Raw genomic sequence first — 22,175 nt, 5'->3', positions numbered from 1 at the left:
ACATTATACGGTTACGATTTTTCACGGGTAATCCAGCTTAAGGTGTTGAACTCGAGAATACAACCATGAACACATATTGATGAGAGATAAAATAATAAAATTAAAAGCCCATACCAATATTATAAAGAGAAAAGATTTCTATATTTGTTTGTAATGAATAAACTTAAAAACAACTGGGTTGATTTTCGCACAGAGATAGACAAAATCTTCAAGGATATCATAGGCCACTTTTTTATTATGTACTTATTGTAAAAACCCGAGCGTAGCCGGGACGGGTCGCTAATATATGTAATAATAAGGCGAGCCATTTTCACACTGTATTTATAAATGTAGTAAAAACACAAAGGAGAAGGAAAAAACTTGGTAGCCCTGTGTGTATGTGAGGTAACCTGGTCTTGTACCATTAGTAAGACGAGATGCAAAAAGCACAATCGTCATTGGCCAGCAAAAACACTAATAATTACTTCGTTGCGGAATGCATTCACATCGAGACATAAGAACATACATACACATACACATACAAAACATAATACAAGTCCGTCTTATTAAATATTATTAATGAGAAAGTTGTTTGTTCCAATTTATTTTTGTTTACAAATCGTGTTTTCCATGCTGGACTGGAAGCGAATTATAAACATGTTTTGTCTCTTTCTGTCAACGACCAATATTAAATAGTGCAATAGTGACAAAAAATATTTTGGCTGCTTAAGACTTTTTTATGAATTAAGTACAGGATGAGACTTTACCGGCTGCTTCCCCAATAATTAAATACAAATCATGTCTCGTCGACTATCCACTACTTAAGTACTTATTACGAGCTATGTCACCTATATGCTAGTAGTTTGTAGCTTGTGAGAAATAACTATTTAATATAAAAATTGACGTGACGTGCCTGTGAAGGTCTAATTTCTGAATAAATGTTTTGAATTTGAATTTGTAATTACTCTTGTCGGGTCCTATCAAAATCCAAGGTCTTGATCGTTTTTCAATAGTCGTGATACTATTAAAAAATTACTCCTATTTAAAAACTATTGAGACACGATTTAGGGTTAACGTTAGCAGAGTGGGAGCGCGAAAATAGCATCAGCGTAAAAACGCATCCAAAAATAAACATTTCGAATGCGACTTTCGGCGCTACCCGCTTATTATAAATAATTAAAAATCAAACGAACTTACCAAGTGAAGTTCGATGATAATTGTGTGAACAGATTCATTCGAAGCGATTTATGGTTTACATAACGTATAATGGCATTGCCATGCACTACCTTCACGCACATTTGTATCAAAATTTAAAAAAATATATTAAATTGTTGTTTACCCCCACTTTCTACCCTCACCTACGGTGAGCAGCGCCCGCTCTTGGCTCATTGAGTTTAACGTGTGGCAACTTTCAGATTTATTTCACACTTCAGGGTCGGGAAATTGTAGCAGTAAAATGAATGAAAATCATGAGTTTTGAAGTATGGGAGGGTGACTGACCATAAATCGCTTCGAATGAATCTGTTCACACAATTATCATCGAACTTCACTTGGTAAGTTCGTTTGATTTTTAATTGTGTTTCACAGATTCATTCTCGCGATTTATGGTTTACATAACGTATAGATGTTCAGAGAACTTGTGAAATAAATTGGAGAGTGTGGGATAAGTTTTAATATTAACAATCAGGTAAATTCACAGATTATTTATTATTCATAAATATAGCTTATTTATGCTAAACAAGTTTTAAATTATCAATTTTTTAATTTCATTTTACAGATTATTAAGGATAGACCTGGCAAAATCAATATCTATAATTTCTTTATTATAAAACCTCGCAAATACTTTAGATGAATCAGTCCAGCCAGCAGTTTTACGAATAACATCAATACTGACTCCACACCTATTAGCAGTAGATGTAGCAGCATGGCGAGTACTGTGTCCTGTGAAAATTGACGTGTTTATACCACTATCTTTCAGTGTATTTTTTATCCAGTGGCTTAATCTTTGTGTAGACAATTTTGAAAATGGTTTCTTATAACTAATAAATAAAAATTGATTGCCTACGTGACGTAATGTTGATGTTTTATTTATGTAGGTTTGTAAACAACTTGCCGGGCATATTTCCGGCTTTTCTTGGAAATATGGTAGTTTTAAGACAGGTTGGTATGAATTTGGTTTAGATGTTTTTATAATTTCAGGAATAGTAATTACTATTTCTACTGAATCAAATATCTTAATGTTGGATAATTTTATTAAGGAAAATGTCTGCACTCTATGTGCTGATACTAATGCTAATAAGGTCAAAGTCTTTGCAGAAAGGGTTTTTAGGTCAAGTGACTCATTTGGCCATTTTTGGGCTAAATAGTTTAGAACTATACTAGGGTTCCAAGTCCAGTTATATTTTGCTCTAGTAGGTCTTAATCTAAAAACTCCTTTCATGAATCGCTTAATTCTATTATCATTCATTAAATTACTTCCCAATAATAAGGATAAAGCCGATTTGTGACAATTAATAGTGCCGTAACTTGCACCAGAATCAAAAACTTCTGTTAGAAAATGAATAGCAATCGGTACAGAAACTGTAGTAAAATCATACTTGTTTTTAGTACAGTATTGAAGCCAGTTTCTTATACAGTAATCATATTGTTTGTAAGTACTGTCTGATAGCGAAGCTAACATGATGTCTATGGAACGAGGTGATAAGAATCTTTTCAGAAGAGTTTCCCTGATAATCTCGCGGCAACTAGTCTGAGGCTTCTGTGAAGATTGTGTGATGTTCTGAAAGGAGATTTAAGTAGATTTACATTTGGTTGAAAATAAATGGGCTTGCAGGTTAATAGTCTTTGAAATAATGGAAACCAGGGCTGAGTTGGCCAAAACGGTACTATGACAATGCCCTCTGCTTTTTCTCTAGTAATTTTTTGTAGGGTTTTTAGTACAAGAGAAAATGGTGGAAACGCGTAAAAATAGCCCAATTTTTTCCAGTCTAATGTGAAAGCATCCACAGCCCAAGCTTGTGGATCCTGTTTCCAAGAAATATATATTTTACATTTTGCATTATGTCTACTGGCAAACAAATCTATAACCGGAGAACCCAATTGTTCAATGGTTTCATTAAAGGCATAATTCGCTAATTCCCACTCTGTATCTTGAAACTTTTTTCGAGACATAGCATCGGCTTCCACGTTCTCTTTTGTGTTAATATATGATGCAAAAATCGTAATTCCACGTTTTTCGCACCAACTCCAAATGTCTCTCGATACGTTATCGAGATGAACAAACTGGACACTCCCCATCTTGTTTATACAAGATATGGCAGTGATGTTATCAATACGCATTAAGATCTCACAATTATATTCATCTTTAGCAAAAACTTTAAGGGCAAACAAGGCAGCTTTAAGCTCTAATTCATTAATATGTAAAGATTTTTCTTCATCTTTCCAATAACCAAATATTTTATTATCTTTACAATATGCCCCCCAACCGGACGTTGAGGCATCTGAGAAGATTTCTAGACGGTATTCGTTAGATTTTAATCGACAAACTCCATTATCGATGTGTTTAATCCACCAATCTATATCACTGTTCAACAGATCTGTGATTTTTACATATTGATTGTATGAAGGGTTATTAAGTAGCTTTTTATATTTAAAACGTTCGAAAGTTTTTGTGTATAGCCAACCGTATTCTATAGCGGGACATGATGAAGTCAGAAGACCTAATATTTTCGCGAATTTTCGTAACTTTAGTTTATGAGATTTTGATAGGCTGATTAGCATTTCTTTCATTCTAGATCTTTTCTGAATTGGAAGACTAATGGTCATGTTACTGGAATCGAAAATGAAACCTAAAAATTTACATTGATTTAAAGGTCTTAAACAACTTTTTTCAAAGTTAACTATAAATCCCAGATTTTGTAAAAAATTAAGTGTACAATTCAAATTTCTGTAACAGTCAGTGTAAGAAGATTCTAACAATAATAAATCATCCAAATAAATAATGGACGTCATATTGCGAGATCTTAAGTATTGTACGACAGGTTTTAACATTTTAGTAAAAACATAAGGTGCGGTACATAATCCGAATGGTAAGCAATTGAATTCGTACAGATCTCCACAATATTGAAATCTAAGATACTTTCTATGTGATTTGTGTACTGGAATAAGAAAATAAGCATCTTTTAGGTCTATTGACGCCATAAAACAGTTAGGGGTTATAAGTTTAACAACGGTACGATAGTCCTCCATTTTAAAATGAGAGGTTTTTACAAATTTGTTTAAGCATTTAAGATTTAATATAAATCTTTTGTCTCCGTTAGGCTTAGTTACTAAAAATATACTCGACAAGAATTCTCCGTCCTCGTGGTTACATTTAGAAATTGCGTTGATATCTAATAGTTTTTGTATCGCTGTTTCAAAATCCGATGATTCTTGAACGGATCTAGGCTGAACATTCGGATTATTACTGCGACTAGGTAATTTAATAAATGGTATCTTGTAACCTTGAACCCACTCCAATATAAGTAGGTCGTCAGTTACTTGTGACCAGGCCTGTGCAAAATATTTAAGACGGCCAGCGTAACGTACCTCGTCTATTTGCGATACGCGCTGCGTTTCTGTCTCTCCACATCGACCGCTCGACGAGGCGACTGATGGCCTCTCGTTCGACGCTGGCTGGTGACCCTCTCCGGAGGAGCTCGACCCTGGCCTGTTTGTTTGAATCGTGTCTTCCGATAGTAACTCTTGGAGTTTAAATTATTGTTATTTGTTCTCAGATTAGATGAGTTTTTGTTGAAGTAACCTAGTTGTTTCTTAATTTTTAAACTTTCTCCTGATTGTTGGATAGACTTTGCGGATTTCAGTTTTTCGGCCAAGTTCTCTCCGAAAAGAAATTTGTCTCTAGTAGATTCTAAAACAGTTTCTTTCAGTTTCGTATTTGTACAGTAACTGATTAAATTACGGCGAGTTTTTGTTTCGGCGAAGTGAATGTCGCATAAGAGGCGACATGCGTCACTAATTGGTTTTAGGATCTTTTTAGTAGATTCATTAGAAATTACATCTTCTACGGCCTGTCCTAGAGCAGATATGGCGATGCCTAATTGTTTTTGTTTTTCTCTAATTGAAGAATCGCGTTTAGTAATGGCAGTTGTCAAGGCTGCCTTTGCCTCTGGGTTAAGCAGCGGTGCTGTTAAAAGATCACAATTACTTGGGATATAGTACTCCTCCATCAATTTGGCCTTTACCTCGATGGATAAACCTTTGGCAAGAATTTCTTGCCATCTACTCGCGACATCTTTATGAAGCGGCTTCCCAAAAGAAACCTCTGCTTTTGGGGCATCACCTAACAGTGACAAAATATCGTCCTGTAACGCAATATCAGCATTTGTACTTTCCTGATTATCCTTTGAAGTCGACGGCGTCGGTTCCTGCACAGTATCGACTCCATCGGGCCCTCTGGAACTTCGTCGCTCCGGCTCTGGTGACGACACTGATGCCGCTGTTAGGGGCGAGTAGGGAGGCCGCGGTGGTGTTTCCGAGCCAGATGAATGACCCCTCTGATCGTACGTATCCGTACCAGAATCTGTATGGATTTAAATGACAACTGTAGAACTTGTCATACAATGCGGCTGGTGTTCTGTTAAGGAGCCCCTGGGTTACAGCCGGTTTTTTGCTATAAGGCAGGCCAAGTGAATGATGAAAATGTTTGACTGTATAGCGCAGCCGCTACCCCCTTAAGGGGCCAAGTAAATACTGCAGATTCTTTGGTGCATAGCGCGGCTGATACCCCCTTAAGGGGCCCAGTAAATACTGCATATCTTTTGCTGTACAGCGTGGCTGATACCCCCTTAAGGAGCCAAGTGAATAACTTCACATTATTTGCTGTACAGCGCGGCCGATACCCCCTTAAGGGGCCAAGTAAATACTGTATATTTTTCGCTGTACAGCGCGGCCGATACCCCCTTAAGGGGCCAAGTAAAGACTGCATAGTCGTCGCTGTACAGCGCGGCCGATACCCCCTTAAGGGGCCAAGTAAAGACTGTATAGTCGTCGCTGTACAGCGCGGCCGATACCCCCTTAAGGGGCCAAGTAAAGACTGTATAGTCGTCGCTGTACAGCGCGGCCGATACCCCCTTAAGGGGCCAAGTAAAGACTGCATGTCGTCGCTGTACAGCAAGGCCGATACCCCCTTAAGGGGCTAAGTGAATACTGCAGTACAGTACAGTTACTACAGTACAGTTTTCGCTGTACCTTATTATTATTCTTCAAGTAATCAAATAATATACTAGTCATCAATAAACAGACACTTACCCTCTGTATCAGATGATTCGATTACACGCTTCTTCTTTCTTCTTAACTTTCCTTGAAGTCTTCTTATTTTCCTACGAATTTCCTCCTCATGTTCCGTTGATTTCCTTTTCCCCATGTTTAAAGATCACTACTAATACACTACAATATACGTCGTGAAAAGACGTGCGAAGGCTAGCACATGAAAATGCACAATGAGCCAAGAGCGGGCGCTGCTCACCGTAGGTGAGGGTAGAAAGTGGGGGTAAACAACAATTTAATATATTTTTTTAAATTTTGATACAAATGTGCGTGAAGGTAGTGCATGGCAATGCCATTATACGTTATGTAAACCATAAATCGCGAGAATGAATCTGTGAAACACAATTAATGATTCCGTCCGCTTTTATGCACGATAAAATGCCATTACGGTTTTCATCGGGACCTGTAAAAAAGCCGCGGTCGAAGCGGTCACAGCAAAAAAATCCGCTTAAAAGACTGCGCTGGCAACACTGGCATCGCTGAAATTCCTTCGGTTTCTTACTGTCGCCCGGTCATTTGACTCTGCCCATTATCCGAGGAATTAACAACGGTAAAAAAATACCAATTCGATAAAGGTATATTCGCGCGACACTTTTTGTCATATAAATAAAGGCTATATGGTAACGCGGCTGCCCGACGGCAAACTTAATGGCGTCAACACGATAAATATTGCACTCATGAAAATTCAGAAGCATTATCCAGTCTGAGGGCTGAAAAAGTCAGGCCTCATACCTTAAGAGATATTTCATCATTAAAAAAAACCATCGCCAGTTGCTTCGCGGCAAAAAGTAGTCATTATTAAAAGCGCGTTCCGAATGTGGCAAACGGTGCGTTAATATCTGAAATGACAGATGCATCACTCTTTAGACGTTTGGACAACGAACGAGGCTAAAAAACTGTATAGCAAGACAATTAAACCAGATTTGCATATTCACACAGTGTATTGTTAAATAAGCTAACTCAAGGCATGAGGAATGAAAGGAGTTTAAAAAAGTTAATAAAAAAGACGTTTGCTTACCACGTTCGCTGTTTTCGAACGCATCTTTGCGTAACGTGTTCTTTATTTGAATTCAATGCGTGTTGGTATTGTCTGTGGGGGTGTTTACAAGAGAAAAAATGTATTCTCAATTTAAATTTAATAACGGAAAGTGTCAGTAATTATTTGACATCATTTTATTGTTGTCAATATTTTCTTTTTTAAAACATATTTCCTGACGAATTGAGTACCTCCTTTTTATTGAAAGTCTCTAAAAATAGCTATGTTGAGCATTTTATCTATTTATCAATGTCCTTCTCTACCTAATTCATGTCATTTTTCTCACTTATAACAGCTGACGCGTTAACATAAAGAAAACAAGAAATAAAAGCGTTGACATTCGTCTCGATTTTTTCGGCACAGACCCGATTTCCATGAAAATGTCTCGCGTCCCAAAGGCGAAATACGGAAAATCGGAAAGGATTTTTACGGAAGGTTTTTTTTGTATACCTTAACGTCTGTGTGGCCTACTACATAATTATAGTTCTTTATTTTTATTATAATTAGTTACATAGTGTCTTTAAATATATATTATTGTATTCGTTATCTAAATAAATTACTTTAGTTCTCGGGCAAAATATGTAAAATAATAAAAACAAACATCTCGCCTTCTTCCTGTCCCAATGCAGATATTACTGCATAAGTGCATAACACAAGATTTATATTCCCGCGATGCATTTTTATGCACTATTTACATAACATTTTTTGCACCTCTTCATATCAATTTCAAATCTCTCTGTGGAAATGTAAAGAGAGAATTTTAAAAATATGAATCATTATTTTTCAAGGCAAATGCAAGAAGTTTTGCAGAAACGGAAATTTGAAACCTTTCTTGCTAGTACCGTATAGTTGATTGGTTTATTAACATACCTATTTAAAAAAATAAAGTTCTACTTATGTGAATAATAAACAAGATAATGAGATTAAAATCCTGAATCAGGGATCATTGAGGAGGGCACAAAGATCAATCAATAGATCTTCACAATGGATTTGAACACATACTCACATACCTACTAGAGAGAGTACTACTTATTAAGTTAACACAAGACAAGTTGACACGACCGAACGACATGGGAAACTATTCAGCAACTTATATTACTGATAAAAAAATATACATAAACTTATATTTAAAAAATGGTAAGCCCTTCTGGCATAATGGGGACTAACACTGTTTGAATGAGTGATTCTTTCGGCATTTCTTCTCAGCAGTGGTCGTTTCGAAATGCTAGTAGTTTGTAGCTTATATAACGTGAAAAAGGGCCTGTGAAGGCCTAATATCTGAATAAATGTTTTGATTTTGCAACAGTGTGTCAAATCGAACGTAAATTCTATATTTGAATTTATATATTTTAAAAACATTACGAACATTTATTATTTAATTTATATTTGGAAATTAAATGTTAGGATACACATAGATAAAAGAAATATGGGCATAAACCATCGTACGCACTTTAAATGATCATAAATATAGAGCATTAAAAAAATTATTTTTTAATAACTATTATTTGTAAGCAAGAGAAACGTGGTGCAGTTAGTTTTTCCCCCGCGGGCGGTGTGAGCGCTCTGTTTTTACCTTTTCCACGGTTTTTCCGACTGCACTGTTTTTGTCTCTGCGTCTGGCACGCGATTTCTCAATACTTGCTTATATTCCTGTTTTATTGATGACATACACATAGTATAAAGTTAGACTTTGTATTGAGTATTAGTAACGGACATACATATAAAATCTACGGCGCAATTGTTTTTATTGAAAAATGAAAAAAAAAATTGATTTTATTTCTTGAAGCACATTTCTGATAGTTAATAAGCTAAAATTACATATATTTTCGGATACTTCTGTCTTAAACCTACATGTCTAGCTAACATTGGTATGTTAATAATGTTAAGAAGGGAAGCGCCCAGTGTTACTTAATATGTTAAATTTTTTGACGTCAATATATATTACCCTAAGTTGAATAAAAAACAGAGTTGAATTAAAAAAATATATATAAATATTATTTCAGCCGTATAAACTAGACGTGTGTCTGATTCCTAAAATGAGACCGCTCCATATCCTCACGTTGGACGTCGTATGAGGCGACTAAGGGACACAGACTCGTCAGCTAAAAGGCAATAATACCATTCCCGATGAATGTGGACGTCGCAGACACCGACGAATCTTCAAAGTTTTAAAGATATTTATTACAAAAACATGTAAAAGGCGGACTTGAAGCCTGAGGCTTTAAAACCAATCAAACAAGAGATGTACCTAGATAGAAAATTATATTTTTAGAGTGAACATTGTATATATTATTTAGGTTATTTTACGCTAACTCCAGGCTTCGCGGCGTCACAGCCGCTAAAACCGCTGAAAACGGAAACACGCGAAGATAAGAGAGAATATTATCCCTGCGAATGCATCTAATTGATTTGTTCATTAGCGACTCGGTTTGCCGGCATCACAGGTTATTTAATGCGTGATTAAAAAGCAATAATTTCTTCACAAATATCAAGAATACCCGCCTCACTTGGAGTCAAGCAAAAACCCCACCAACGCAGTGGTTGCAAAAACCTAAATTACAGTCCCCAGTTCGATTCCCAGCGTTTTCTTTGAATCCATTCGTTTTTGCCCACCGTCTCAGTTGGCGCGAAAAAGTGGATTGTTGGAAATTATGTCTGTTCGTCTGTTTTTACCTGTTTGTTGTTATTTTGCTGGTAATTTGTTGTATTAATTTGTCATTTGAGTTTAAATTAGTGTTATAACTTAAGTAGGTAAGAATAATAATTACCTGGGCAAATTTGAGTAATTTTACGATGATATATAGTTACTTATCTAATATTTTGCTCATACATAAATAATAATGTTGGTTTTATAATAATTGTAATGATTTGCAATAATATTATACATTCGCCAAAAGATGTACGTACGTCTGAAACATTTTGTTTAAAATCTAAAACTTGCTACTAGATAAACATTCTAGAAAATATATTTCGCAGAAGTTATAAGTTTTTCATACTCGTACGAAAGCTAGTCAACAAAAATCTTTAAGTTTTCCGAAAATGTATTAAGTAAGGTGATTTAATTTCAGGATATTTAGGCGAAGTGCTTGGAATACTGGACCTATAATAATACGTTGTTTATAAAAAATTGGTTACTTACTGGTCCCATTCACGTTGCGTCCGATAATCTTATTGGAGCCGTTGTTTTGCGGGGGGGCTGGGGTGTGCGCGGGGGGTGCGCTCCGTCCCGTCTCCTCACCCGGGCTCTCCATATCACCCCTCTCGCTCGCACACATCAACCCGGCGCCCGCCAATTCAAAAACTTCACAAAATTACCAAAACTGTCTCATTCGAAAGATAAAACTGGCTGAAAAGACACTAAAAATATATCATTAAAAAAAGCAAAATTGTCTATGATTTTTAGGTTATACCGAGCGCGCGCTGTCAATTTATTTGTAAACTCGCGGTAGTGCCGGCAAATAAGTTTAGCCGTGACGTGACGTGGTGAAGCGACGCGTCTCGACTGCCGGGCCGCCGACGGAGCCCTAACCTGCAGCTGCATGCCCCGCCTATCACCCCACGCGACTTCGCTTTCCTTGCCCTCAGTATACATAAAAAAGAACATAAAGACCCTGTTTGTCTGAGTTCTCTGCTTGTGTTAGTTATGTAGGGACCGAAAGGGTGACGTGAGGGGTCGAAGGGCTTTTTATTAGCAAAATCCTTCGTTTAACGATGGGCCGCGGCACAAGTTCATAATTTTAATTATCCCAGTATTTTATGGTGTAAGTAGGTATAGACCTCTGCTTCAGTGATAATGGAATGTAATAATAGGTATTACACTTTCTTTTTATAATAGGTTACCTCATCAGCATCGTAACAAACATTTGTAGGTACCTACAACATTCACAAATCTTTCCTGTCAGTTCCGAAAAAATTTTTTTAAAGAAAAGTGTCTGTTTATGTGTGTGTTATCAAATATTTAAATACCTAGATTTAAAAAAATACATTATTTTAATAGTATAGTACCTATATAGTAAAACCTATCGCCAGACTCGGGCTTCTGGCGTCACAGCCTCAAATGGATGAATGGGAACACGCGAGCAAGAAGCATACGTCAATAATAAGCGACTTACACAAATAAAGTCACAATTTATTAATACTTATTTTCACTCGTCCATATTTTCACATAGACGTACCTACTACTTACATATTCAATTTATTTAATTCAAAAGAAAAACAGTCCTTCGTAACCATTTTGGGAAAGTAAAAACTATAATTTCAAAAATCCAGTTAGTACTCAAAAAAAAACGCATTTACTGCGAATCAACCACTTTTTGAGCGTAATTATCGCGAAATTATATTAAGTTAACCCATATTCCCGTTTTAGGGTTCCGTAGTGAACATAACGAACGAACAAAGTACTTACCTATGAAATTGTTTATAAGTATTTAATACATATACAGCCAACTTTATTCGCAGCAATATTTATTTATGTATAGGTTATGTAATCTTTTTAAAAACAGTCAAATACTATACCGGTTTGGTAGAATGTGTTATTGACTATCAAAGATATTTTAGACACATCAAAAATAAGATTTACCTTCCACATAACACATTACATTTTTGTTTTGTTTCATTCACTTTCCCTTTATAGTAATTTTTATAAACAAAAAGTTTTATTTTACATTAAAGTTGGTATTTAAAAAGGCTCTCTTACTTAACAACCAAGACTTGGATCTATTTTTAGCCATTAGCATGTTTGCAGTTTACAGTGTTACACGGAACCCATGCACTATCAAACTAACGTGCTTACCACATTTTTTATAGGTGTAGTTTTCAAAAATGGGTGACTGTGTGTTGTCGGTGAGCGTTATGAGAGCTTGTGCTTTTTTTTGTTTTTCTGCGAAGCCTTTCAGAGTCAAGCTTTAGCGAACGTTTACCGTTTTTAATTTGATCCGACACGAACCAACGAATTTTATTTTTTATTATCGATTAGTGAAACAAGGGAACCTGTATAAACTTTTTAAAATTAGGCAGGATTTACTAGATTAACTGTATAAATATAGGATTATATTTATATAGTAAATCTTGACTATTATCTTTTTGAGCAGCTCTTTGTGGAAATGGAGGGAGATTAGGTATTATTTTGTTTTATTATTTCTGTTGCAAGTGGGGCATAAAGTGTAGGTGCAAAGATAATATAAAAATAAACTATTTTAAAATTATGATAGATGTATCATTGATATCATTCAATATTTGAATTGGGAATGAAGCTTGATTATGGGTAGGACATTATTTCATCTGTAACCTGAATTAAACGTATTTTTTTATTTTAGTAAAATGTATTAACCTAGCCAGTAGTTTGTAGCTTGTAAGAAATAACTATAAATATAAAAAATGACGAGAAAAAGTGCCTGTGAAGGTCTAATTTCTGAATAAATGATTTAAATTTGAATTTGCCTAACCTCCTTCTCACAGAAACACCTAGAAAACTAATTTGATTTGCTTGTTTTCATTCTCCACACGAGACGCCTATTAGTTTGTACCTCTAAATACATTCCTGCTATGTGAGACCACACATAAGCAATTAAGTAATATAACATTATTCTGTATCTAAGTAAGGTAAAAGGTAAACAATCGAAACTATATAAATCTTTAAAATAAAACCTAAGTTTTTACTCAAGCATCACTTGTAAGTATATTATGTGGAGAAAACGTTAAGGAAACCGCCTCACGCTGAGTTGAAGACATTTAAAGAGACGCTTTACGTAAACGATGGGTTTAGCCAAGTTAGGAACTATCGAATCTCTCGACAAAAAAGGATACAGTACACTGTTAATGTATGGGACCAGAATTAGCGGCGATATACTGATATCGTGAGAAAATACTCATTGGAGAGTGTCGCGCTGGCCGGGCGTGGCCGTGAAATGAGCGAGGCATTCATAAAGTTCACAGAAATATAAACATTGATTTTTAATTTGTCTATAGTCATGGCTCTATGAGCTTTAGACCGCATTTTCTTGTAATAAACGCTTCTTCTTCCTTTGGTGTCTGGCGACCCAGAAAGGATCTTCGTGAGGCCAAATTAGGACAAAACAACAAGAATACGCCATGATAAACGTTACCAAAAAATGTCTATGATAGGATTCAATTCATATTTTCTTTACAAATAGCAACTTATTTTTCTACATCTTCCCATTTTAAGGGTCGGTTTTCAAAAAGAATTTCTCTCCAGAGTTGATGTTTTTGAGTCCTCATTGGGTCAGAATCATTTGGTCTTGTTTATGGTTTTCATCCTTAAATCTGGGTCTCTTTTAGTGCTAATAAGTGCTGACTCAATTTCGAGAATTTTACACGTAAACTTTGTAGTGTCCATCAAAAAATTCAACTACATAATAGGGTACATTTTTTGCAAAATCTAAATTCAGACTCGTTACACTGTCAACCCTCGCGGCAAAGTTTTTTCCTCTATTAGGGAGTTATGCTAATTTCAACTTATTTGCATTTCTTGTATAGTAAACAATTCTAGCGTCTTTCCTTTCTTTTCAAAAGTGTACAATAGTTAATTTTATTTTTATGCTTTATTATTTGTTATTATAATTAAGTAGAAGAAAAATATTTAAAATACTTTAAACGGGCTTTCGAAATTTCCAATAAGGATGTCAATTTTAATTTCTTGTTTTACCATTTGAGTATACTGATTGTTCAGCAACACACGTAGGTAATTCTATTTAGTAATCTGTGGATAGCGTTGTAGGTTGCACTTTTAGAAATAAATCATTTGCTGACCCAAATAAATAAAATAAAAAGTAAAATTGCTATAAATTATTACAGTATTTCTTCCAAATTGCAAATTAAAAAAAAAACACTTCTAGCTGTCATATTACAAAATTGATAGAAGACCGATTTAATAGTTCATAAATGACGCCATTTCTAAACTATATTTTCGTTTCAACGAACAAAAGTTTTCCCGACTTCGTTTGTCCTTGTCGCTCCGCCATTTTCCAAGCCTAACTTTTTCTGTAAATAATATCAGAGGTCCGTTAAGGCAGTGTAGGTTTTTCCTCGGTGAAAGGTTGCCCTGCCGGAGATATTCGATATGATGACGTGCTATACGTGGGAACCCTGCGAGGTTGTTTTTGCCGCGGAAAACTCGAAAAACTCGATCGTTTTACACTGGCCGGCGGGAAATTTCCCAGGACTTGATCTTACGTTTTTTTTTTTAAATTGCTGTTGACCAAAAGTTCGCAACATTTAATCTTACTAAGTATATCTATATTTATGTTATTTATTAAATCAAATTTGGCGGCCGTGAAATATTTAGTGTTTCTTTAATTGTACAACTACAATATGGTCTTGATCAAAGAAAAATATTCAAAATTTTATGGAAACGAATAAATTTTCTTTGGGGAAAAAAATTTGTTTGGGAAAAGCTAGGAATTGAAAAAAAATAATTAAGTATTACGTCAATACCTATACATATGAATCAAAATTTATTTTTCGGTCTTGTTTTTTTCAAACTAAATATCTTAATAACATTAACGTCCTAATACCCATCGGTTTATGTACAATGTGTTTTACAAATGACTAAAAACAGGATACGGATTTTTAAATAAGACCATTTTAAGTCAGCCTGAGCCAAGTGAGTGAATGTTTCCCATTTTAAAATCAACATTATCGAATCATGTTACTTTTTACTAAACACCGACTTACAAACTAAGAATCAACTTTAAGCTACAGATTAAAAAAATATCATTATACATAAATGCCCATTCTCCAAACAGGAATTCACCAGGACTTTTTGCCGGATCGCAATTTTCGGAACGCGCGATCATTCCGTTGCGCGGGAAAAACTTAAGATGGCGGCCGGCAGTTTGATGCAAATTGCGCGCGGAAAAAGCCAAGGAACGGGGTAAAAAGTTAAAGGCGCTCATAGTATTTCATCGACGTCTCCAGTTATTGAGCGGGGTAGATGTTTTTGTGTGGATTCCCGCTCTGTGGCAGGTTTTTGTTGACCGCTCAGACTGGGAAGCGCGCCGCTGTTTCTCTCCACGCAAAAACATTCTGAGGGCCGCGGCCGCCATACTGCTGTTGGCAAAAACACACGACATACAGATAGTATTACTGCGGCGACTCTTTAATTTTCTTTAAGAAAGCGCAGGAGGAAATGGTGTAATGAGTGTTGCCAGTAAAAACTACCATCTGTATAATGACGGGCCTCATTTAGTCAGTTTATTTATATACTTATTGGATGAGTTGTTTCCTTATAATGGTTTATTATAATGGCTTATTAGACACCATGAACAAATGTTCAAATATAAGGAAACAACTCATCCAATAAGTATATAAATAAACTGACTAAATGAGACCCGTCATTATACAGGATTAAAAAGATCCAATAAGAATGTGACGTATTATGGAAATTTTATTTACTTATTATTCCTATTGGAATCTTATATTTTATACCGTAATGTGGCAGTGGGTATACCCTCAATATTATGTACTGGGTGTACATAATATTGAGGGTATACCTACCTAATTTTAACTTGAAATAATTAAAATTACCCAATGCATAGGAATTTAAAAATTTAAAATTCAAATCATTCATTCAGAACCTTCACAGGCACTTTTTCTCGTCAATTTTTATATTTATAGTTATTTCTCACAAGCTACAAACTACTGGCATTTCGGAACGACCACTGCTAAGAAGAAATGCCGAAAGAAACTCATTTGAACAGTGTTGGTCCCTATCATGCCAGATCGGCTTACTCATTTGAACTCATTTGAACAGTGTTGGTCCCTATCATGCCAGATCGGCTTACCATTATTGTTTCTTACAATGTTTTCTTTTTCTAATAATATATAAAAGAACATAATGTACATAGTCAAAAGGTATATCAAAACAGGTTATGATTGTGATGAGATGTGAGTGCTGATTATAATATATAGATAGATGTGAAACACAATTAACTCACATGAAAATATATGAGAAACGAGATGACCAGTTCCCTCTGGCAGCACCCGTTCACGAGTTGACGCATGGGACAGCCATCGCGTAGCTCAGGCATAATAGAGGGAACCTTTAACAAATTTAAGAGTCAGTATCATAAAATTGGAATTGTGATCAATGTTTTCAATATAAGGTTACTACAGCTATTACTACCAATTGGTTGTTTTTTTTTTTTTTGTAGATTTTTTAAATACTGAGCAAGCAAATAAAAATGCGTTGCGGCCCTCCTGGTGAAAAGTGATGTGTACACAACTGTCTTTATCTCTGGGTATGAAGGTACACTAACTCTTGTCCACATATTCCTACGGATGCTGCAGACCTGTCTTATCGCTGATAGTCTGCCTAAGAACCTTAGGTACCACTTCAATACAATAATTTATTTAATAAATTAATTATATTTACTGTGTTGCCAATTTCTACTTACCTAAGTAGGGCATATTCTGCGTTTGTCCATGTCCACATTTGTTTCTTGTACTATTGGTTTTATACCTACACTAATCACCAGCTTTTATTAGGTTTCACTTGTCCCGATGTTTCCTTCTGGATGTTAGATTTCTCCTACTTCCAGGTTGTCCTACAGAGTAAAAAATTCCCATGCCGCTTCAGTTTCCATCACAATGCATTATTATGATAAGCGTGACCAGATGGTGTATCCAGGATCGGTTCCCAACGAGGGAACTCCTCAACGGATTACAGCGCGGACACGTCTTTTTTGTCAGGCGTTAAATGCCTCAAGATAACGACGAAGCTTGTGGCAAAAATGACATTTTTATAAAAAACTTGTTAAAACATTTATTTATAAATATAGATTTCAATATACTCGTAGTACCCCTAATCAATGCCAGTTTTTAAGTATAGTACAGTTTATATACCAGCTATCCGCATTTGGACACAAGCAGTTTAGTGAAGGCCGTTGAGAATTGTCCATTTAATTTATTTTTATTGAGGCCGCGTTGCGCATAACCCACATATCACGGGGCCCTTCCTCCTTATCCAGCCAAGGGGAGGCCAGTGCCTCATCAGAGGGACGTCGATACAATATCAGCCGTGCATGATCATGGCGAATTCAAGTAACTAGGTAAGTACAAGTAAAAACCAGCTAGATTATCCGTTTACCTAAACTTGCCGATGTACCTAATTAACAGTCAAAAAAACTAGTGTCATTTAATTGTTTCACCTAGCAGAGTATATAGTTCTACTTATCCTTAATTAGTCGTAACCATATGGAAAAATAAAAAAGAAATGCTGGTTTTTCTTTGCTGTCATAAAAAGTATACGCAATGTACTTAGGTCCGCGATCCGCGTCCGCTTCTGAGTTCGTCGATAGTGTGTTTCTAGTTTTAGATTGCGTTAGTGTTTGTGTATACATCAGACGGCATCAGACTTAAGCATATGCATATCTATCGCATACAATATAAACAGTACATGTTAACCTATACCAGTATCTAAAAGGGATCTCGGGGAACTGGGTGAAATAGTCTCAGAATGGGAGGATGAATCACTACAATAGTATTATGTATTAATAATATAAAGTCGCCCTCTGTGTCTATCGACGAACTCAGGCGCTGATGCGAATAGATGAGCATCGCGTAATTTGTGGGAGAGCTTTTATTCTATACCGCAATGACAAACCAGCCAACCAAAGTTCAGCGCACTGTGTCTACTGCGATATTGTATAGCAGGTAAAATAATTTATTGTATTATTTTAAAAATGTCACTGTATATTATTTAAATTTATTTATAAATAGCTACATATTTATTAGTTTCCCATAATTTGAAATGCCTATTTTATCACATTGGATACTTGGAAATTGAACAGAACATAAGAAAAACGTCTGTCTGTGTGCGTCTAGTTGTCAAAGTCAAAAATATTGTTTACGTTTCAAGGACGTTGTTTTTGTTATCATCAATTTGTCACGTATCCAATTTGATATTTTTACGAAATTACGACGTAATTACGAATCTACTGATTATTCAACATTTGTGATAGTAGTGTACCATTAAAACCAGCAAAATGACTATGCACGTTCAACCATATAGAACCAATGAAGTCGACTTCAACCCTCATTGGATTGAGAAAATACTTCTGAAATTAGGTCAGTATCCACTCATGCAAATCTTAATTACTGCATTGGATTGGTTTTTCATAGGTTTTTTTGATATAAAAGTTTATTTTAGTTAGCCATCCAAGTTTGTTTCAAATAGATTAGAATTTGTTGTGGGTCTATTGTATTGCTGAGTATACTCTGCATACTCATGGGAAACAGTATATTGTTTAACAGTGTATACAATAAATAGTATATTGTTACAATTTGTACAGTGCAAATCTGTACATTACATATGGTTACATACAACAATATGGTTACATATTGCAGAAGAATTTTTTAAATGTATCAGTCTAGCTTTTAATAATAGGTACTTTAAAAATAATTTTTAAGTTAGAGATGTAAATTGTACTGTTGTTTATTGTCTCAAATAAACTAAAAAAATAAGTAGGAAATCCGACCCTATGCTTCAGCTTCAACATTTAACAGCTAAGGAAGGAACAGGGAAAGCACACAGACCAGACAGAATTTCGGACCAGTGTGAAGCCAAGCGGGATCGCTACATTGTAACTTTTTAAATTTCCAGCGGATGCATTTAATATTCGGATTGTATGGGATGGGGAGACAGCCTTCCTTACCGGAGCCTTCGCTGTGGCTGGTGGACTATTCGGAGGCTATGCTGGCGGCAGAGTAGGAGCTGCACTCGGTGCTGGGATTGGAGGCGCAGCAGGACTCGGAGTATCAAGTAAGTCTTCTTATATTACTTAATTATTTTATGGAATAACCCAAATATATTTAATAATACATACATAGTATACAAAATATAGTTCCATCGCTTGCTCATCCAGGCATGCAATATTTAAGATTATATTATGACAAACAGCAAGTAGGTCAATTGATATTAAAGCTAACGTGTTAAGTCTATTTAATAATGACAACCTCTTTGACATAACACAACACAAATAAATAAAATAAATCTATTAGGACAAATCACACCGATTGAGCTAGCCCCAAAGTAAGTTCGAGACTTGTGTTACGGGATACTAACTCAACGATACTATATTTTTATAACAAATACATATATAGATAAACATCCAAGACCCGGGCCAATCAGAAAAAGATCATTTTCCATTATGACCCGACCGGGGATCGAACCCGGGACCTCTCGGTCCAGTGGCAAGAACTTTACCACTGCGCCACCGAGGTCGTCATTATAATATCGAGATTATATTATGACAAACAGCAAGTAGGTCAATTGATATTAAAGCTAACGTGTTAAGTCTACTTAATAATGACAACCTCTTTGACATAACACAAGTCTCGAACATACTTTGGATCCAAGTCAGTCTGTGTTATTACCCCATATTGAAAAATGAAATCTTTCTTCCCATTTCAGCATTGGTGTCGCTCAGAGAAATCTGGGAGACTGTAAAAGAGAAACTAAAGGAACTACTCTACATAGTATTCAACTATCTGAGACGTCTAGACCCTGTGGATTACGTAAGAGCCTTCGACATCCTGATGGCATGCATGGCCAGCCGACGGGAACTGGTGTTGACGATTTTAGACTTTATCGCTCACAAATTAGGGAAGGAAGTGCTTTCCAACATCGCTATAGCATAGTGCTATAGTTGGGTTTGAAATTGTCATATCTTATGAGCGAAATTTATTGTTGCAATGAATTTTGCATTTTTTTTATATTGCTCACAAGTGACTTTTAGTGCTGGAAGTATTATATAATATGACATATCTTTAAGATATTGTTAATTAGATAAGGAAGTAGGTTTATAAATTACATACAATTGATTCTGTACTGGAATAACTATAGTTTTAGACATGACATTCTTACTTACTTCTTACTTCCCTCGAGGACTGTTTTCCGCAGTTAGGACATAGACATGACATTAAAAATGTTTTAAAAATAGAATAGATGCTCAGTCACTAAAATTTTAGTAAAAGCAAAATTGAGGCAAATCGAGTTTTTGTCTAGCTTTAAAAAAATTTGTAGCTTTCCTTTCATCGAGTGCTAACACTGGTGTTAGATTTTTACGACGCTACGAAGAATAATTCAATTCGCCTAAAGGCATCTGACATGACTTGCGAGTATTGCCATCTAGTAGCAATAGACGCATACACACGAGTGAAGTTAATAGCCTATGACTTCTTTTTCACTGGAAAAAGAGAACTTTTGTTGTATTATTGTCAAATAAAATTTTTGGGCACAAAGAAAGTATTAAAATACGAAAATATTCGTAGTAAGTAGGTTGTGTTGCACGGTTTGTGTGCCTTCTAGTGTAGAAATCAATATTTGTGTTCGAGTTGTGATTTAGGTAATCTGGCTTCCGCCTGTAATACCGTGTTTTGATTGATATTTTATTATTTTTTGAGGGCGAAATGTGGTTTTGCATTTCACATCACGCTGTCGAATCGATTCGCATTGAGACGCAGTTAACCATTCACATTGCGGTGTGGTTGTCGTCGCGTCCCATCGGCGTCTGCAGTCTGTCAAAAAAGTTAAGAAAATAAATCGCTCGCTGTTTCCTGTTGGCTGGCAACACTATGGTTATCAACCAATCTTGACAATTCTATTTGCTATTGCAATGGTAAAAAAAATTTAGTTCGTTAAAAATCTATTTTTTTTAGTTACCTATGTCTCACTTCAATGTGATATTTGAGATCATCCTCAGATTAAATATCTGAGCTCATAACCTCTCTATTGGGTCATATTGATAATAATTGAAATATTATGTATTATTAATGACTTTGAAGTTTCTTCGCTCTTCACAATATGTATTTTAATTTTGATAAATATAAAAGTCCGCACCACGAAAAAAGTTCCGCAGACGTGGCGCTACTGTCGCTGGAAACAACAACGTGAACCATCTGTTATTTATAGTTCCTCATATTGCCACTGGTAGTTCTTTCGTGGCAAGGTCTGTAATAATAATCTCTATGATAAAAATGAGCAAATGAAACGTCTTTGCGACTTACCTCCATAAGGTAGCTTTTTTCGTGGAACGTACATTTGATGACACGATATTATGTAAGACTCTTGTCTCATAATTTCAGAATTACAATATTGTTACATATCAATTGTATTTAGACATAACACTTAGTGCTCAATATTATCGGTTTTTCAGGGTGCAATAAATATTTTTTGTAAAATTTTATCTTTTATTAATATATTATTTATCGATTCCCTTTTTACATTTTGTAACGGCGGCTACGCACTATATACAGGGTTACTGTATCGGTTATACGGTATCTAACGCATAACCTTCCAAAAGCGCATAAGGTACATAGAGACTAACATCTTTTGTTCTACGACTTATGTCTAAACGTAATAAATACAAACATTTTCCTTCTTTTAGTTTTAATGTCGTTTCTATAAAACGTTAGCTCTATGTTCGATTCCGCTACATAACGCTAATGTACTGTCTCGTGTTGCTTGGCTATTACTTGGAGTTAACACGTGTAATCGCAAAGTAAATTGTATTTTTTGTATATGAAAAAAAAAACTACGAATCACGAAAAGTCATTCGCATCGGCATCTGTTCGAGTTAGCCGGTACTGTTTAACTTTATATTAATGCAATAAATTAATTCTCTCAGAGTACCGAATCGAATAGTTCCCGCTCTGACTTCAGTAGCGCCTAAGCGTTCCACCAATCAATATCTTTTCACACGTTTTTTTGGCTTAATGGAGGCACCTCCATTAAGCCAAAAAATGTATTGTAGTGCTGAGAGGAATAGAAGAAAGAGACGTACAGACAGTCTGTCAAGAAAGTGAAGTCAGACAA

At 35.5% G+C, this 22,175-nt stretch overlaps 3 protein-coding genes and 1 long non-coding RNA gene across 6 annotated transcripts in view; 2 read left to right on the top strand and 2 right to left on the bottom strand.

The window, feature by feature from the left end:
• Positions 1-10,877, bottom strand: part of LOC128678255 (NGFI-A-binding protein homolog) — a 32,655-nt gene extending 21,778 nt beyond the window's left edge. Inside the window, exon 1 of one of the 2 annotated variants that reach the window (XM_053759683.1) lies at positions 10,482-10,877. In XM_053759683.1, coding sequence (XP_053615658.1) covers positions 10,482-10,617 — 136 coding nt within the window. In that variant the 5' untranslated portion in view covers positions 10,618-10,877. The remainder of the gene's footprint in view (positions 1-10,481) is intronic. The other variant, XM_053759682.1, reaches the window with a different exon arrangement.
• On the top strand, positions 1,313-2,053 carry LOC135309909 (uncharacterized). The gene is made up of 2 exons (XR_010370168.1): positions 1,313-1,666; positions 1,757-2,053. It is a non-coding gene; the product is annotated as an uncharacterized LOC135309909 (long non-coding RNA).
• Positions 2,039-6,531, bottom strand: LOC128678256 (uncharacterized). 2 transcript variants are annotated; one of them, XM_053759685.2, is made up of 3 exons: positions 6,289-6,531; positions 4,567-5,560; positions 2,039-2,758 (listed from the first exon to the last, which is right to left on the bottom strand). In XM_053759685.2, the coding sequence occupies exons 1-2, from the start codon at positions 6,401-6,403 to the stop codon at positions 4,572-4,574; spliced, it is 1,104 nt and encodes a 367-aa protein (XP_053615660.1). In that variant the 5' UTR covers positions 6,404-6,531; the 3' UTR covers positions 2,039-2,758; positions 4,567-4,571. The 2 variants fall into 2 exon arrangements, with proteins under 2 accessions (XP_053615660.1, XP_053615659.1); XM_053759684.2 differs by lacking the exon at positions 2,039-2,758 and having other exon boundaries at positions 3,790-5,560.
• A 7,261-nt stretch (positions 10,878-18,138) lies between the features above and the next one.
• Positions 18,139-21,541, top strand: LOC128678099 (uncharacterized). The gene is made up of 3 exons (XM_053759417.1): positions 18,139-18,427; positions 18,963-19,121; positions 19,773-21,541. Exons 1-3 carry the CDS (start codon positions 18,346-18,348, stop codon positions 19,997-19,999), a joined length of 468 nt encoding a protein of 155 aa, XP_053615392.1. The 5' UTR covers positions 18,139-18,345; the 3' UTR covers positions 20,000-21,541.
• Positions 21,542-22,175: the final 634 nt, after the last annotated feature.

Source organism: Plodia interpunctella, chromosome 19 (assembly GCF_027563975.2).
Source record: "Plodia interpunctella isolate USDA-ARS_2022_Savannah chromosome 19, ilPloInte3.2, whole genome shotgun sequence".
Taxonomy (NCBI): domain Eukaryota; kingdom Metazoa; phylum Arthropoda; class Insecta; order Lepidoptera; family Pyralidae; genus Plodia; species Plodia interpunctella.
This window is presented reverse-complemented; position numbering and strand designations above follow the sequence as displayed.

What these genes read in the sequence shown, in the direction of transcription:
- LOC128678256 (XM_053759685.2), bottom strand. Translation starts at nt 6,403, where the DNA reads ATGGGGAAAAGGAAATCAACGGAACATGAGGAGGAAATTCGTAGGAAA. An exon ending in CGAATCATCTGATACAGAGG is followed by an intron (nt 5,561 to 6,288) that starts GTAAGTGTCTGT and finishes AAATCCATACAG; the next exon opens with ATTCTGGTACGGATACGTAC.
- LOC128678099 (XM_053759417.1), top strand. Translation starts at nt 18,346, where the DNA reads ATGACTATGCACGTTCAACCATATAGAACCAATGAAGTCGACTTCAAC. An exon ending in GAAAATACTTCTGAAATTAG is followed by an intron (nt 18,428 to 18,962) that starts GTCAGTATCCAC and finishes TTAAATTTCCAG; the next exon opens with CGGATGCATTTAATATTCGG. An exon ending in AGCAGGACTCGGAGTATCAA is followed by an intron (nt 19,122 to 19,772) that starts GTAAGTCTTCTT and finishes TTCCCATTTCAG; the next exon opens with CATTGGTGTCGCTCAGAGAA.